The sequence below is a fragment of the Phaethon aethereus genome (assembly GCF_964289735.1).
Source record: "Phaethon aethereus genome assembly, chromosome: 20".
NCBI lineage: Eukaryota > Metazoa > Chordata > Aves > Phaethontiformes > Phaethontidae > Phaethon > Phaethon aethereus.
This window is the reverse complement of record NC_138596.1, coordinates 6,734,600-6,749,085: the sequence shown is the minus strand read 5'-3', so window position 1 is coordinate 6,749,085 and position 14,486 is coordinate 6,734,600. Positions and strand designations below refer to the sequence as shown.

The 14,486-nt window shown below is 58.2% G+C and overlaps 2 protein-coding genes across 2 annotated transcripts; one reads left to right on the top strand and one right to left on the bottom strand.

Annotated features, from left to right (window-relative positions):
- Window positions 1-6,337: 6,337 nt before the first annotated feature.
- ASB6 (ankyrin repeat and SOCS box containing 6) lies at window positions 6,338-9,501 on the top strand (the record flags this gene model as incomplete). The annotated part of the gene is made up of 6 exons (XM_082008816.1): window positions 6,338-6,450; window positions 6,910-7,091; window positions 7,393-7,499; window positions 7,910-8,018; window positions 8,541-8,627; window positions 8,825-9,501. 6 exons carry the CDS (start codon window positions 6,338-6,340, stop codon window positions 9,499-9,501), a joined length of 1,275 nt encoding a protein of 424 aa, XP_081864942.1.
- Window positions 9,502-11,844: 2,343 nt separating this feature from the next.
- NTMT1 (N-terminal Xaa-Pro-Lys N-methyltransferase 1) lies at window positions 11,845-14,151 on the bottom strand (the record flags this gene model as incomplete). Its single annotated transcript, XM_082009164.1, has 4 exons — window positions 14,046-14,151; window positions 13,023-13,218; window positions 12,550-12,802; window positions 11,845-12,101 (listed from the first exon to the last, which is right to left on the bottom strand). The coding sequence occupies exons 2-4, from the start codon at window positions 13,182-13,184 to the stop codon at window positions 11,845-11,847; spliced, it is 672 nt and encodes a 223-aa protein (XP_081865290.1). The 5' UTR covers window positions 13,185-13,218; window positions 14,046-14,151.
- Between the last annotated feature and the right edge of the window lie 335 nt (window positions 14,152-14,486).

Below are 14,486 nucleotides of genomic sequence, written 5' to 3'. Positions count from 1 at the left end.
ATTGGCCCAATTTATTGGCCCTAGGGCCACTTCAGGAGTCAGCTCTGGTGTCTGGTCCTGCCCGCCCTTGGCTGTGTAAATCACGGGCTGGTGTCGCACCGCTTTCTGCTCCTGCTCCCCCAGGGGCTGCTCCCCATGGACGGGTGTTTCACCTCTGCCCAGCACCCAGCTGGATGGGTCCCCGGCGGTGCGCGGTGCCAGGGCGACGCTCTGCACTGCAGTTATGCACTCAGGGTGTATTTTAGGGTATAGATTGCATATATTGCCATCAGCCCTCCCGGCTGCCCCGTGTTCTCGGGGCGGGGACGAGATGTATGCATCACCCCTGGGACCACCGGGCCCTGGGGACCCAGCGCCACCCCGGGGCACCCCTCCTCGGCCAGGTACCCGCTTTATCCTGCCTTTTTCCACCATGGCCATGTCATCCTTCCCAGGATGACACCATGTCCAGCAAAAACCGCTCGAGGCCCAAGCTGGGGGACAGAGATGTCCCTTTGCAGGCAGTGACCCATCGGCAATGCGCCCCGTGCAGCCGGGGCCAGGGGGGGGCCGGGGCAGTGAGGACCCCCGTCCTTCAGCCAGAGTTTCCCCCTTGGCCCCAGAGGCTGGGAACATCTTGCTGTGATTATTCTGGGGGGGGGCAGTGGGGCGGCTGGTCTTGGCCCATGACGGGGTGAGGGCAGGAGGGGGGACGGAGCAGCCCCAGCCCCATTTATAACCTTCTTCCTCCTCCTTGTTTGGGGCCAGACCTTATTCTTGAACTGTCTGGCTTTTCCAGGGGAGACAGCTTTCCCTCAGTTTGCGGCATTAAATAATTAAATGGAGGGAATAATCGTCAGTGAAACCCCCTTGGGTTCGCACTTCCTCGGGCCCTGTGATTGCTGATATTTTTTTGGGTGAAATATGACCTTTTTTATGATCAAAGGGGATCAGAGTTCCAAAGGAAAGTAAAAAAAAAAAAAAAAAGTTTAAAAAAAAAAAGAGGGCAAGCATTTTCTTTTTTCCCAATCCTAGCGGTCTGGTAAAGTTTCTTTAGACATGCAAAGATTTACACACCTTTCTGCAGGGTGCCTTAAATTACCCTCCGACTCTTTACACATTTCCATGAGCAGAGCAAGAACAGTAAGTCATTGAGAAATTAACTGGCCTTTCAGTAATATCCCCTGTCGGCCTTTCAGAAGGAGAATGTCTAATGACTTTTTTGAAGTAGAGGTCAGGGTTTGCTTTTTTTAAATAAAACAATCTGTATTAATGCAATTTCCTTTTTAGCTGTAGGATTTGACTTTTTTTTTTTTAGCATCTTTTTTAACTCCGCCAGCCACACGAAGCAAGACCCAGTTGTTTGAAACCCACCCTCCTGGCCTTTCCTAACTCTCTTGTGCAAGCTCTTCTTTTTTTGGGGGGAGATGTGGGTGGATGGAATGTATTTTAAGTGATTAAAACTGCACCTTGAAGCTGGCAAGGTGACACTCGGCCGTGCTCAGAGCAGAATAGGGGTGGTTTGGAGACGAAGCCAAGCAGGTTTGCTTTGCCTGACGCTGAGCACCTGGGTTTTGCTGAGCTGGGTGTGTGCTCAGAGCCAGGCTTTGCTGAGCCGGAGCTGCTGGGCTGATGAACCAGAGCGGCACTGAACTGCAGGGCCGTGCCAGGCTCTCGGGGTGAGGATCCGGCCGGCCAGAGCCTGCCAGATTTGCAGCTTGCAGCCCTTGGGATGAATGTGTTTCTGCTTGCCAGTCCCTCATCTTCCTCTCTTAAAAAAAAAAAAAAAAAAGATATTTTTTGGTAATCTTGCTTTGTTAGGGGTTTCTCTCATGCTGTGATAACATCTCACACTTCCACAACGCTCGCCGCGGCACGGATCCGGACGTGCTCTGCCAGCCCCAGCCCTCCTCCTCACCCCCGAACGGCGGCGGTGGCTGGGGTGGGACGGTGCAGCATCCTCGGAGCACTGCTTGGGTTGGCGCTGCTCCTGTCGGTGCCCGACTGCCCGTTCTCCCTAATATTCCCAAAATCTTTCCCTATGCATATTACTGTGCAGAGAAAATGGGCTGGCTTGCCCACATCCCCCATGGGCGGAAGGATTTTTTCTTACTATGGAGATGCACCTCTGCTACACCGGGAGGAGGATGTATGGAGTAAGGAGGTAGTAAGGAGCAGACTATGGGAGGTGGGGGGGCTTGATGGTGCCCAGCCAGGACCCGGCGACCGGCTCTCGGGGCGGGTGGCCGGGGTCGATCCCGCCCCCAGCGCTGGGGAAGCCGGGCTGCCTGCCTGCCTGGGAGCCGTGCCCAGCCCTGCGTCCCGCCCGGGGCTGGGGACCAGAGCATCCCCGTCCTGCCCCGGCCCCGAGGGCATCGGGCCGGGCAGGGGTTAGGGCCCGCAGGGGCGATGGCCGGGGGCACATGCTGGAGGAGTCCCCCCGTGCCCAGCCCTGCCGCTCCCAGCAGGAATGTTATTTCTCATTCCCCTGAACAATTCCCATTTCTCCCTCCATCCCTACCAGGCCCCGACAGCGCAGCGTGCCCTGGGCTAGCTCCTCTCCTCCTCCTCTCCCCTCCAGCTCTCACAGCTCCCCCTGCTCCCTCCTGGCTCCTTGTCGCTGCGGTCGGTGGCATTATAAAACACCCCGGCCAGGCCCTTGGTGAAGGTTTTTCTCCCAGCTTTCTTATTCCCTCTGTTTCTGCCTCTTTCTTTCTCTCTCTCTCTTTCTTTCCCTGCCAGGAATCCCAGTCCCAGATGAACCAATACTCCGTGGCTCTGCTATTTCCCTTTTATTCCCCCCCTCCTTCAACAGCGAGATGGGAAAAGAGTGAACTAAAAAAAAAAAAAAAAAAGAAAGAAAGAAAGAAAGAAAAAAATCAAAGCTGCACATATTGGATCCAGATGTGCTTACAGCCCTTTCCAGCAATTTAATTAAATTCCCCCAGACAGCCAGGAGGATTTCTTAATGATCAAATTTCCCTGGCTTTCCTCCTAAAATGCCCCTCTTTCTTCGGCTGGCTGTTGCTCTGTCTCCCTGATGGATAGCCAGCTCGCATTCTTCCTAGTCCGCCCCGCCAAGGCGATGGGGAGGAAGGGGGCAGATCCCAACGCTGTTATTTTAGCCGGACACTTGAACGCCCCGGCCGACCGCGCCAGCGACGTCCCTATTTGCAAAATGGATTGTTTTCGCCCAAGAAATGTGGGGATGGGGAGTCACTTCCCTGGAGGATGTGGCTCATGGCACGGCCATGGCAGGACCAGGGCAGGGATGCTCCAGGGAAGGGCTCCCGTGCACCCAGCACCCGCCAGCCTCGCCGTGCTAAGGGCCAGGGAGGGGTTTCAGCCCTTGGGTCTCTGGGCTTGACACCTCCCAGGGCTGGTTTTGAGCTGGGTTTGGCCCCACACCGCACCCCCAAAGCCTCCTTTCCAGCCGGGGGGCCAAAGCCTCTGCAGAGCTCGTGGGAGCAGGTCGGGCTGGTGGGGGTCCCCTCTCATCCCCGGGGCCAACGCAGCTGGAGTCGGAAGTGGCAGTGGGGTGACCCACGCTCGTCAGCTCCCCTTTCCCAGCCAACAGCGAGGAACGCAGCGGGGATTTCCACCCAAAATGGTGTCTGATGGAGGGCTGGATCCTGCACGGTCCCACACAGCTGGGGACAGCTACTGCGCCTGGCGCTGCCACCCCGACTCCGGAGGGTCCAGGGTGTGGGTTTACCCAGCTGCCGGCAGTAGCGGGGAGGCCCTCGGGATCGGAGCGAGGGTCTCAGCTGCCCAGCCCACCCGACGTGGGGTCCCCCCGGCCAGGCTGCGGTGGTTTGAAGCCGGCTCATACAGGCATAAAACATCCTCCACATGGAGGGAGAAATCCTCACTCCCCATTACTCCTCCTGCTGTTTTTCCCCTCTGGACCCTGCCCAGGGCGCTTGGATTGGGTTATTTCCCCCCACTCAGGATGGCACGAGGATGATGCCCCCCAGACCCTACTCATGGGGGCTGCTGGGCTGACAGGGGGGTCACAGCACAGCACAAAGTCCCCGTGGCACCGGAGCTGACAGCCATTCTGCAAAGGGCTTGGGATGCCCTGCCCTGCCGCGGAGGCCGTCCTGGGGCCGGGGGGCTATAGGCACCAGGGTCCCCCACCCTGGCACCCCACTTTGTGTGGGGAAGGGAAGGGTGGGAAACAGGGGGGGAGCATGACGGCATGTCAGAAAAATGCCCAACCGGCGTGGCCTCCTCGCCCCCTCTGCCCCCGGGCCACGGCTGCCTGCTGAAATCTGGAAGCGCTCCACCAGAATAAAATAAATACGTAAATAGGAAACCCAAGGCGGCTGCAGTTATTGCCGGCTCTCCGGAGCTCCCCGCGTCTGGAAATTCCACCAGAATAATAATAAAAATAATGATGATGATGATAATAATACCACTAAATCCTGGGCTAACGCTTCCCCCAGCAGCTCTTTCAGCCGGGGAGGGTCTGGGTGTGCTGCGGGCAGCAGCCCCCGAGTTCCCCGACAGCCCGAGAGCCCCGAGCCCCAGGGAGGCAGCAGCCGCTCGGTGCCGCCTCCCCAGCACCCTCACCCCGTCCCGGGTGGGTGTGAGTCGCCCCCCGTGGTGAGTGCTCCCGGGGGGGGCAGGGTGGGAACTGAGCTGGTGCATGAGGTTGCACGACCACAGCACCCCCCCACTCCCCCCGCGGGTGGCGGAGCTGGAGCCGACGCCATCGCAGGCCCTGGGAGGGGGTGTAGCTATGCGCGTGCGTGTGTGCACGCGCACACCTTGCCTGTGCACGAGCTGGTGCCCTTGTGTGCGTGCCCGTGGGTGTGCACGGCGCGCGTGCGAGCAGCTGTGCACATCTGGGGTGTCGGGAGGCGTTGTGCTGCTGTGGCTCGTGCAGTCGTGCCTGTGCACGGGGGCGGGGAGGGCGTGCAACGCGGGGGGCTCGTGCGCCTTGCGTGTGCGCGCACCCGCGGCCCCTCCGTGAGTGTGCAAACGGCCTCGTGCACACCTGCGCACTGTGTGCGCGCGCGGGGCGTGCACCTCATGTGCGCGGATGAGCGTGCACCTGCGGGTGTGCGCGCGCCCGCGAGTGTGTGCGCGGGGGTGTGCCCGCGCGCGGGGCGTGCACCGGGGTGTGCCCAGACTGCCCCGCCCACCTGCCGCGCGCGCCCCTGCGCGCTCCCGGAGCGCCGCTCCCGGCCGCGTGCTGCCCTCTGCCGGCCGCTCCGCAGTCTTGCTCCCAGGGAGGCCCCGCCCCCTGGTTAAGCCCCGCCCCAGCGAGGTTCCGCCCCTCTCGACGCAAGAGGCGGCTTCCGGTTCCGGTGGCGACGGGGACGGGGCGAGTGGGGTGTGGTGCGTGTATCAGCTCTGGGGTGGTCTCCGTGAGGGGAAGGTGGTTGCTGGGGCCTCCGGGTCCCTCCCTGTGGAGCTTGGGGGCCCTTCGGGCACCTGCGGGCTCCCTCCGGGGTCTCGCGCCGTGGGGCGCGGGAGCGTCAGGGGCCGGTGGCGCCGTCTCGGTGGGGTCCCGGGGGTCTTCGTGGTGCTGGGGGTTTTCTGAGCCGCTGCGCTTGCCCCTGTGGGACGCAGCGATATTTAGGGGCCTTTTGGGCTCCTCCTCGGGGTTGCCGCCCTGTGTGTTGCGGCGATGATGGCCCCTGGGCTGGCTCCTGTGGGTCGCGGGGAGGTTGGTGGCCCCTGGGCTGGCTCCTGTGGGTCACAGGGTGGGGTTGGTCGCCCCTGGGCTGGCTCCTGTGGATCACGGGGAGGTTGGTGGCCCCTGGGCTGGCTCCTGTGGGTCACAGGGTGGGGTTGGTGGCCCCTGGGCTGCTCCTGTGGGTCGCAGGGGTTTATGGGGCTCCCAGCCTTGAGGGGGCTGCTCCAGCCCTGCTCTGCACACAGAGAGCAGGTGGGACCCACTGGTCGCAGGCACTCCGGAGTGCTCGGAGCCCCTCCGCACTGGCCACCCTCCCCCTGGCACCTGCAGGCTTGTGGCAGAGCCTCCGCAAGTGCGGCGTGCCCTGAGCCTGGGCTCCGCCTGGCATGTTTTCTTCCTGCGCCCAGATAACTCCAATTTGTGGCTCTGTGTGCAGGAGATAATTTGAATACGCCTCTGTGGCATGTGGGAGGAGGTCTCTGCATGGGTCTTCATCGTTTCTTAGAAACACGTAATGAGGGAGGGAGGAAGGGAGGCTGTATTTTTTTTCCAAATGCAAAACTGCTAGAAAGGCTTGTTTTTTTCAAAAGGAAGGAAAAGTCCTTTGGAAACCAGGCAGCACCAGGGTCTGCCTGCCGGAGTCCTGAGCGGGGGAAGAAGCCACTGCCATGCTGGAGGCCCCTGGACGGTCAGTACACAGAGCAGAGCACGATGCCTTTCCTGCACGGCTTCCGCAGGATCATCTTTGAGTATCAGCCCCTGGTAGATGAGATCTTGGGTTTGCTGGCGATACAGGATGTGGAACGGCAGACTGTCCTTGAGAGGTAAGTAGATGGGGCTGTGAGCAGAGCTCTGGGGATAGAAGCTCACTTGGTGTTTTAGGGGGTGATGGCTGGAGGTCAGCAATGCAGCTGAGGTCAGACACAGCACTGACTGGGGACAAACCCTGGTCCTGGTGAGCAGTTCGTCCCATAGACCCTCCTCTTGCTGCTGTTCTTTGGGAATGTGGGGATGGAGCAGAGCAAACACAGGGACTATGTGTGCTCCCTAAGAACAGCCCTTTCTGCCTGACCCATGGCAATAAAACCTAATCTGGAGTTCAGCTGTGACCCCGATGCTGCTGCTGCATAATGCCATAGCCAACAGGTTAGAGACCCAGTGTTTACAAGACAAGAGGAGACACTGGGGCTTTTTTTCCTCCCTGGTGCTACTTTGACCCTTGCAAACACACCCGAGATATGTGCCATTCAGCTGAGTAATTGGTTGTTTCTGTGTGTCTTAAGCCCTGCCTGTCTGGGCAGCGACAGGAGCCAGCTGTCTGCTGTGAGACGAGTCTTGGAGAGGGAGACCCACTCCCCATTTTATCAAGAAGGTGTCAGCTATGCCCTGCTGAAGGTCACCGAGCTGGGGCTCATCCCTGCTGCAGAAATCCTCCTGGAGTTTGGAGCTGACCTCAGCTTTGAAGGTGAGGCTGGTGGGAAAGGGGTGGGCCTGGCCAGGAGGAGCCAGCTGGTGAGAAGCTGCCCTGGCAGGCGGTGATCGCTGGGGCAGAAAGAGGGGGTGATGCTAACTCAGACCCCCACTGGGCTGGGATAGCGTGGGTGTGCTTTGTGGCAGCCCTTGTCCAGACCCAGCTGCAGGGATGGGGGGATGACCAGGGCTTGGGGGCCAGTTTGTACTTCAGGACTTTTGCTGGAGAAAATCAGGGTGTCAGGGCTGTTCTGGGGAACGCTTAGTTCTCTCTGACTCTGTGTTTTTGTCCTCAGATCCAGTCACCTACTACACGCCCCTGCACATCGCAGTGCTCCGCAACCAGCCGGATATGGTGGAGCTCCTGGTGCACCACGGGGCTGACATCAACCGCAGAGACCGGGTACGGGCTTCGCTGCCTGGGCACAGCCAAGCTGTGAGCCCCCTTGAAACTTAACAGCAAGGAGCAGGTGTGTGGGGACAGACCTCCCCACTTCCCTGGCCTCACTGTGTGCCTCTTCCCCTTGGTGACCTCCTGTGCCCGTCATCTGTAGTGCTCCAGTGCCATGGCAGAAGATCAAGTTGCCTTTGGCTGAGCAAACCTGCCTCTGCTGTGGAGCAATGGGTGGGAGGAGGCTGGAGTAGACAAATCTCTGCCTATGGGTACACCGGGAAGGTTCACTTTGGTTTTTTGGGGATGGGTTCCAATATGCTCTTATGTTGGCCATGACAAAGCCCCAGCAGTGACTCTCCGGAAGCACTCACAAATACTTTAATACTTACTAATGTTTTTTTCCTTCTTGCTCTGTGTAGATCCATGAGAGCAGTCCCCTTGATCTGGCCAGCGAGGAGCCCGAGCGGCTGCCGTGCCTCCAGCGGCTGCTTCAGCTGGGGGCTGATGTCAACGCAGCTGACAAAAACGGTCCGTGTGCCCCATCCAGCTCCCCCAGCCCGGGTGCTGCCAGCAGTTGGCCCTCATGGGTGGGCTAGGGCAGGGCATGGGGTCTGGGTCCTTGCATCTTGCTGCTGCAAATGCTCTCTGGTTGTCAGCTGGTTTGGAAGTTGGGTGCAGAACCTCCCTGGTGCTCTGTGTTTTCTCCTTGTATCTTGGCTATGTCGGGTGCAGAAGGAGGCTGAAACCAGCTCTGTGCAGTCCGGGGGAGACGGGATGGGGCTGTGCCCTCACAGCCTTGGGTGCTGACATGCTCTAAAACCCACTCTGCCCTGGCACACGTACCCTCTGGGGCCACCACCAACACTGCAGGTGTGGCCTGTCACCTTGTTCCCATAGCTCTGCACCATCATGGGGACAGCGGGAGCCTGCCAGAAGAAGGGTTGTCTCTTCCCAATGTTTGGCCATCTCGTTGGTGGATGGATTGTTTTCCTTTCTGCCTTACAGGGTGTCACCCTGTTTTCATCTGACTGACCAGTTGCTCCATTGCAGGAAAGACAGCACTGTTGCACGCCCTGGCCAGCAGTGACGGTGTCCAGATCCACAACACTGAGAGCATCCGTCTCCTCTTGGAAGGAGGTGAGGGCAGCCTTCTCCCCTCTCCACACAGCCCCTGCAGGCCTAGTGCTGGCTGATTGGTTGTACAGCAGTGGGTGCTGCCCTCCCAACTCCTTTATGTTCCCACTTGAGCAAGAATAAAGCCCAGCAGTGCCAGTTAGTTCTGTCCTGGCCTCACTGTCTGCAATGCCAGTTATGTTCTCTGTCCCTTCTTCCAGGCGCAGATGTCAGGGCCACCACCAAAGATGGTGACACTGTCTTCACCTACATCATCTTCCTGCTGGGAGAGATGGTGTGCAGCAACACTGAGGAGGCACAGGTGATCAGTCGCTTCTGCTTTCGTGTCACACAGCTGCTGCTGGCCCACGGTGCCAACCCCAGCGAGTGCCCGGCCCCCGAGTCCCTCACCCACCTCTGCTTCAAAAGCTTCAAACGCCACTTCCCGCTGCTGCGTTTCTTGCTGGAGTCGGGTGCTGCCTACAACTGCTCCCTCCATGGTCCCTCCTGCTGGTCAGGCTTCCACATTGTCTTTGAGTGCCTCTGCTCGCACCTCAGTGTCTCCGAAGATGACAGCTTCTCTACAGACCTCATCCAGAAGGGTCAGACCCTGCTGGAGCTCATGATGGCCAGTTCACAAGCCATCCAGCTGCCCAGCAACTTTGAGGTCAACACCAGCAGCTGTAGGTACCACGGGGAAAAGATCAGGACTCTCTTCTGCTCTCTGAAGCAGCTGGAGCGCTCCCCACAGGCATTGAAACATCTCTGCAGAGTGTTTATCCGGCAGCGCCTTAAACCGTGGCCAGTAGACGTCAAAATCAAGGCTTTACCTCTTCCAGACAGGCTGAAGTGGTACCTCCTCATTGACCACACTGCTGCCGGGCATGAGGACCTCTGACACTGACTAATGCCTTTGTCTCCCCCTCCACGGTCGTGGTGTGCCTACAGCCACCAAATCTCTGCTCTGCGCCAGTTTTCTCTGCAAGAAGTGGACTGTCCGCATGCCGTCCACGCGCCCACAGCTTGGCCGGTGCTGCCTGTGATGTCTGTCTCTGCTACGTTTTCTGTGAGGTGTGCTTTTTTTGAGCATGACACTGCACACGCATCTGTGGAGGCCTTGTTGCTCTGGGGCACGTGGTGGGAAGGCAGGCAGAGCTCCGTGGCTCCCTGTGCATCAGGGAGCTGGATACTGGGGCAGAGGGCTGGTTCGTGTGTATTTTAAGAAAAGGCCTGGTGGACAGGACCCGTGGGGCGGTTGGGGTGCTGTGACCAGACAGGCAGCCTGTCCCGTCTCTTTCTAGCCCTGCTGGCTCCGGGGTGGGTGACGCAGTGCCTTAGGCAGGCGGTGGAGTTGTGAGATGCCTCGGGGTGCTGGGAGAAGAGGTGCTCCCTGTGCCAGGAGAGTGCTGGCATCAGTGTCCTGGTTGCCTGCCTCCGGTCCTGCTGGTGGGAGGCGGCTTCTGAAATCAGGATTGCGGGGGTGAGGGGAAGCTGGGTGTGCAGCGGTGGCTGGCTGGTCAGCACCCTCTGAGTTTCTGCTGGGAGCACCCCATCCTCCCTGTGCAGAGAAGCATCGGCCAAGGACATCTCAGAGGTGCTGGCCTCCAAGACAGACAAATGGATGTTTCTTGGCTTCAGTGGTGTTGCGAGAGCAAGGACAAGGAATGGGCAGCTAACTGCTGAGTGCCTTGCGCCTCGGTCTCCGTTCCTTGGCTGTCTGCCTTGCTGACTACTCCTAGGACCTCAGTCTCCAGGGCCTCCTTCCCAGGTACAAGAAATTGCAGCAGGACTCGGTTTTCCTTCCAACCTGCTGCTGGAACCTACAAACTCTGGGGCTGCACATGGAGGTCCCATGTCCAAGCCACAGCTGTCTGGCTTCCCCTTCTAGGCATCTGCTTCCTCATGAGGTGCCAAAGGCTGGCCACAGAGCTGAGCCCCCCACGTTTTTGTTGTTTTTTGTTTGTCATGGGGGACAGATGCAGAAGAGGATGAGAAGATGGAAAAAAAAAAAGTATTCTGAGCAGGTGCGGTTTATAGCAGGTGGATCTGGAATCCATGGGCAGTTTGGCTGCAGAAGGGTCATCTTCCCCCCCTGTGGAACTGGAGCTGTGCATCTTGATGAATTGATGTTTAAAAAAAAAAAAAAGTGATCAAATACTCCCCTGGTGTCTGGAATGGGAAATGAGCAATTAAAGGAAGCCTTTTATAATAATGATAAGGGGCTTGTTTCTTCCCCAGGGGAGATGGGGTGGAGGAGAGGGCTCTGTGGGGATGCGGGGAATCGTGTGCGAACCCGGCTAGCGGGACAGGCTGTAACTGGGCTCTGTGTGTGGGCTCGCCCACCTGGCAGGTGGTTGTGAAAGTTGTGTTGAGTTAGGTCAGCACGAGCCAGGGGCCAGACTTGGGCAGAAGGATGTGGATATGCCCAAGGAGGAGGTTGGAGTGTTCAAAGCCAGGTGATGGTGTGGGGTGTTGGGGGGGCAGCTGTAGTGTTGCAGCACTATGAGCTGGTGGTAACGGGCTGGGGGGTCCCTGTTAATGCCCAGAGCACACCAGCTCTCTCCCAGGGTTGCAGGGCTTTGTCTGGGTTACCCCTATCCCTGGAGGAGGATGTGGGGCACCCAGGATTACATCCACCTGCCTTTTTGCTGCATGTGTGGAAGACCCGTGCACGGGTTTAAAGGAGAGGCCCCAGAACCTGAAGTTGCCTCCACAACTCACCGCAGAGAAATGGCAGACATTTCTCCCATTTGCCTTACCCAGCTTGTTGCTGAGAGCAGCAAGAAGTTCAAGAGCAGGAAAGGGTCAAACACCCAAGCAAGGAAGGGAGCCCAGACCCCCCCCAGAGGTGCTCCAAGCTCCTCTTTGCTAAGAGGAGCCCTGTGTGACTGTGGTCAGCAACCTGGTGGTGCCCATGGAGCACGCCTCTTGAGGGGAGACCCTCTTACTCCTGTACAGAGCCCCCAAAGGTGGCATCAAGCCAACGCTGCATCCAACAAAGCCCACGTGCAGAAGTGCAACAGCAGGAAAATGTATTTGGCAAACACCTCTTTTTCACAAACAGCAGCAACTTGGAAGACAAAGCCCTTGTGACCAGCCCTGGAGAGGGAGTCACGACACCCTCGCCGCCATCCACCACCCTGCGGTGAAGGCACAGTTCTCACCCCTCCCAGCCCCAGCAGGAACCACTGTGCTGGCCTGTGTTCCGAGCTGGCCCCGGAGAGACCTTCTCCTGCCACCTTCATCTCATGGCGAAGGTGTAGACATGGTAGATCTCATCGGGGAAGTTCTCCTGGCGCTCCTCGGCCAGGAGGTGCAGCCCAGCTCGGCGGATGATTTTACGGACCACATCCAGGTCCCGGCAGACGCTGCTGTCCACATCGTCCATGATCACGCCCTCCTGAGCCATGTTGTCCTTGATGACCACGATGCCGTTGGGTCGCAGGCCGGCACGGCACCGCTTCAGGAAGTCAGAGAGGTGGTTGTCGGTGAGGTGTCCTGGAGAGGCAGAGTGGGTGTTAGAGGGCATGGGGTGACTGCGGCAGGGCCCCCAGGCAGCACGTGATACAAGGGGAGGAGACCAGGAGCCTGCAGTTGGGAACCCTCCTGATACATGCAGCCAAATACTTGAGCCATTTGCAGGTCAAAGCTTTAGCTTGGGGGTGTCCACCTTGTGTCCCACGGGCTCTATCCAACTCCATCCAACCCACCCCTCTGCCCTGGCCTCCGAGGGCTTGGGGGGGAAGACCCCACAGTGCAATGCCCTTGTGCTCATGGAGGGCAGGTCCCCAACACAGCCGCCCACCCATGATGTGATGTTCATCCTTCATGCAAATCTCAAGCTGCTCTCCCCAAAGCTCCCCCCAGTGTGTGGGACACCAGCCCCTCGGGGGAAGCTGGATGGAGGACAGGCTGGTGAGACCCCCGTGAGCCGAGTGATCCTCACCGATGACCCACTGGATCCAGATGACGTCATAGGAGTTTGGCTCGGGGCTGAAGTCCTGGAGGCCGCAGCAGAAGTAGTTGCGTACCCGCCTGCCCTCCTCTCCCAGGTAGCTCTTGGCCTTGGTGAGGAAGTCCTCTGTCACGTCCACCATGTCCACCGTTTTGAAGAGGGGCAGCAGCAGCCGCTTGGTGATCCGGCCGATGCCTGCTCCGCAGTCCAGAGCGCGGGTTGTCCCCGTCCGGTTGGGGCCATCCTGGAACAACAACCACAAGGGGCTGAATCCCACTGTGAGGTACCCACAGAGGAGAAATGGGGCAACCAAGCAGAATGGAGCTGGAGTATGGGGGGGACACTGCAGCGTCTCCCAGCACGCATGCAACAGAGGATCCCACAGAGCAACCCAAAGGGGAGAGCCCAGCTTTGTGCTGGGAGAAGGACGGGGTTTTGGGAGCATGACAGACTGTGCCACCTACCCGCAGAAACCTCTGCAGGAACTTTCTGGAGCTGTTGATGTCGATGCTGGAGATGTGGCCGTAGCCTCCCAGCATGCCGTCCACCGTGGCAGGCACGTCCTTCCAGTACTTCTCCGCCTTGGAGTAAAACTCAAACTCATTCTCCACCACCTCGCTCGTCATGCTCGCCAAGGGGCACGTGCCCACGTGGGACTCGCTGCTCTTCCAAAACAGAGAAGCCGCTGGTCAGGTCCAAAAGAGCCACAGGGATAAACCTGCCTCCGCAATCCAGGGAGGCAGGTGTCAGTTCTGTGAGTACCCTGATTTCTATTTATCACCATTTCCTCTCCTTCCCAGGGCCGTTTCAAACCCTGAAAACCTTCAGCTGAGAGCAAGAAGGAACAAAGATCTAAATCCTGGTATTTGCTGGAGACCAACAAGACAGAAACCCCTTCCCAGGCAGGGATGTCTCAGCCAGACCAGGCATCCCAGAGCCTTGCTCAGCAATAAACCCAAGATTATTTTATTTTTTTTAAGGCTGACCCACCCTTTTCACCTATTCTGCCTGCTCTCTGCCTGTCTTAAGAGCATTAACGTTTTACAGATTACATGTTTATCTATGGTGACAGGCCCATCAGTCACTTCCAATTACATCTGGAGCTCCTAAAAGTTATCCTAAGCACCTACCTGAGGATTGTAAATGTCAGCCGTGACCATAAGTTAGATATTTGCAATATAATAAAGTCAAGGTATAATCAGCAATACAAGCTATAAATCCCCCTGAGACATCTCATAATTCAAACCACTGTGGATTTGATTAACTGTGCCAGGGATTAGAAACTAGATTTAAGGTGGCCAAAGGGTAAATTCAAGGACTTCAAACACCTTCACAAAAAAAAAAAAAGAAAAGCATTTGTGGCTTGAATTTGCTGGCAAATATCCCATTAAGACACAAAACCTTTTCGAAGGCAGCTCAGGCAGTTTTGGTGGCCTCATGTGGTCTTGAACAGCTGGGGGACAGAGCAGGGGGACGCAGCATCTCACCTTACAGATCACTGGGTGAAATCCAGTTTGGCTCGGTGGTGCCAGGAGCCACTCTGCGCTGTGATCTAGGGGAAGAAAAGATTGAATTTTAGTTCCAAATCACACCTTTAGTCCCCCAAGCGTGAGCGAGGCCGACCACAGCCCCGGGGAGTGGGAGGTAAGAGCTTCCCTGACCCCGCAGGCATCCTCCTGGGGCGGTTGGAGGTCAGGTGCTGCTGCTGCCCCATAGCTCAGAGGTGGGAGGAGGCTGAGCTATGGGGGCAGCTGGTGTGTGGAAGGTTTTGGCCCTGCTTTAGGCAGCACTGCTGCCTAATCTTATAGGTTGGGACTCTGGTTTGCCCTCCTGGCAGTGTCACCCCTTCCTTGGCCCCGGGTTTGACTTGGCGACTCCCTGGTGCCATTTTCAGGGTGGCAGGGGCCACTGGCACAGGTCGGGAGCAC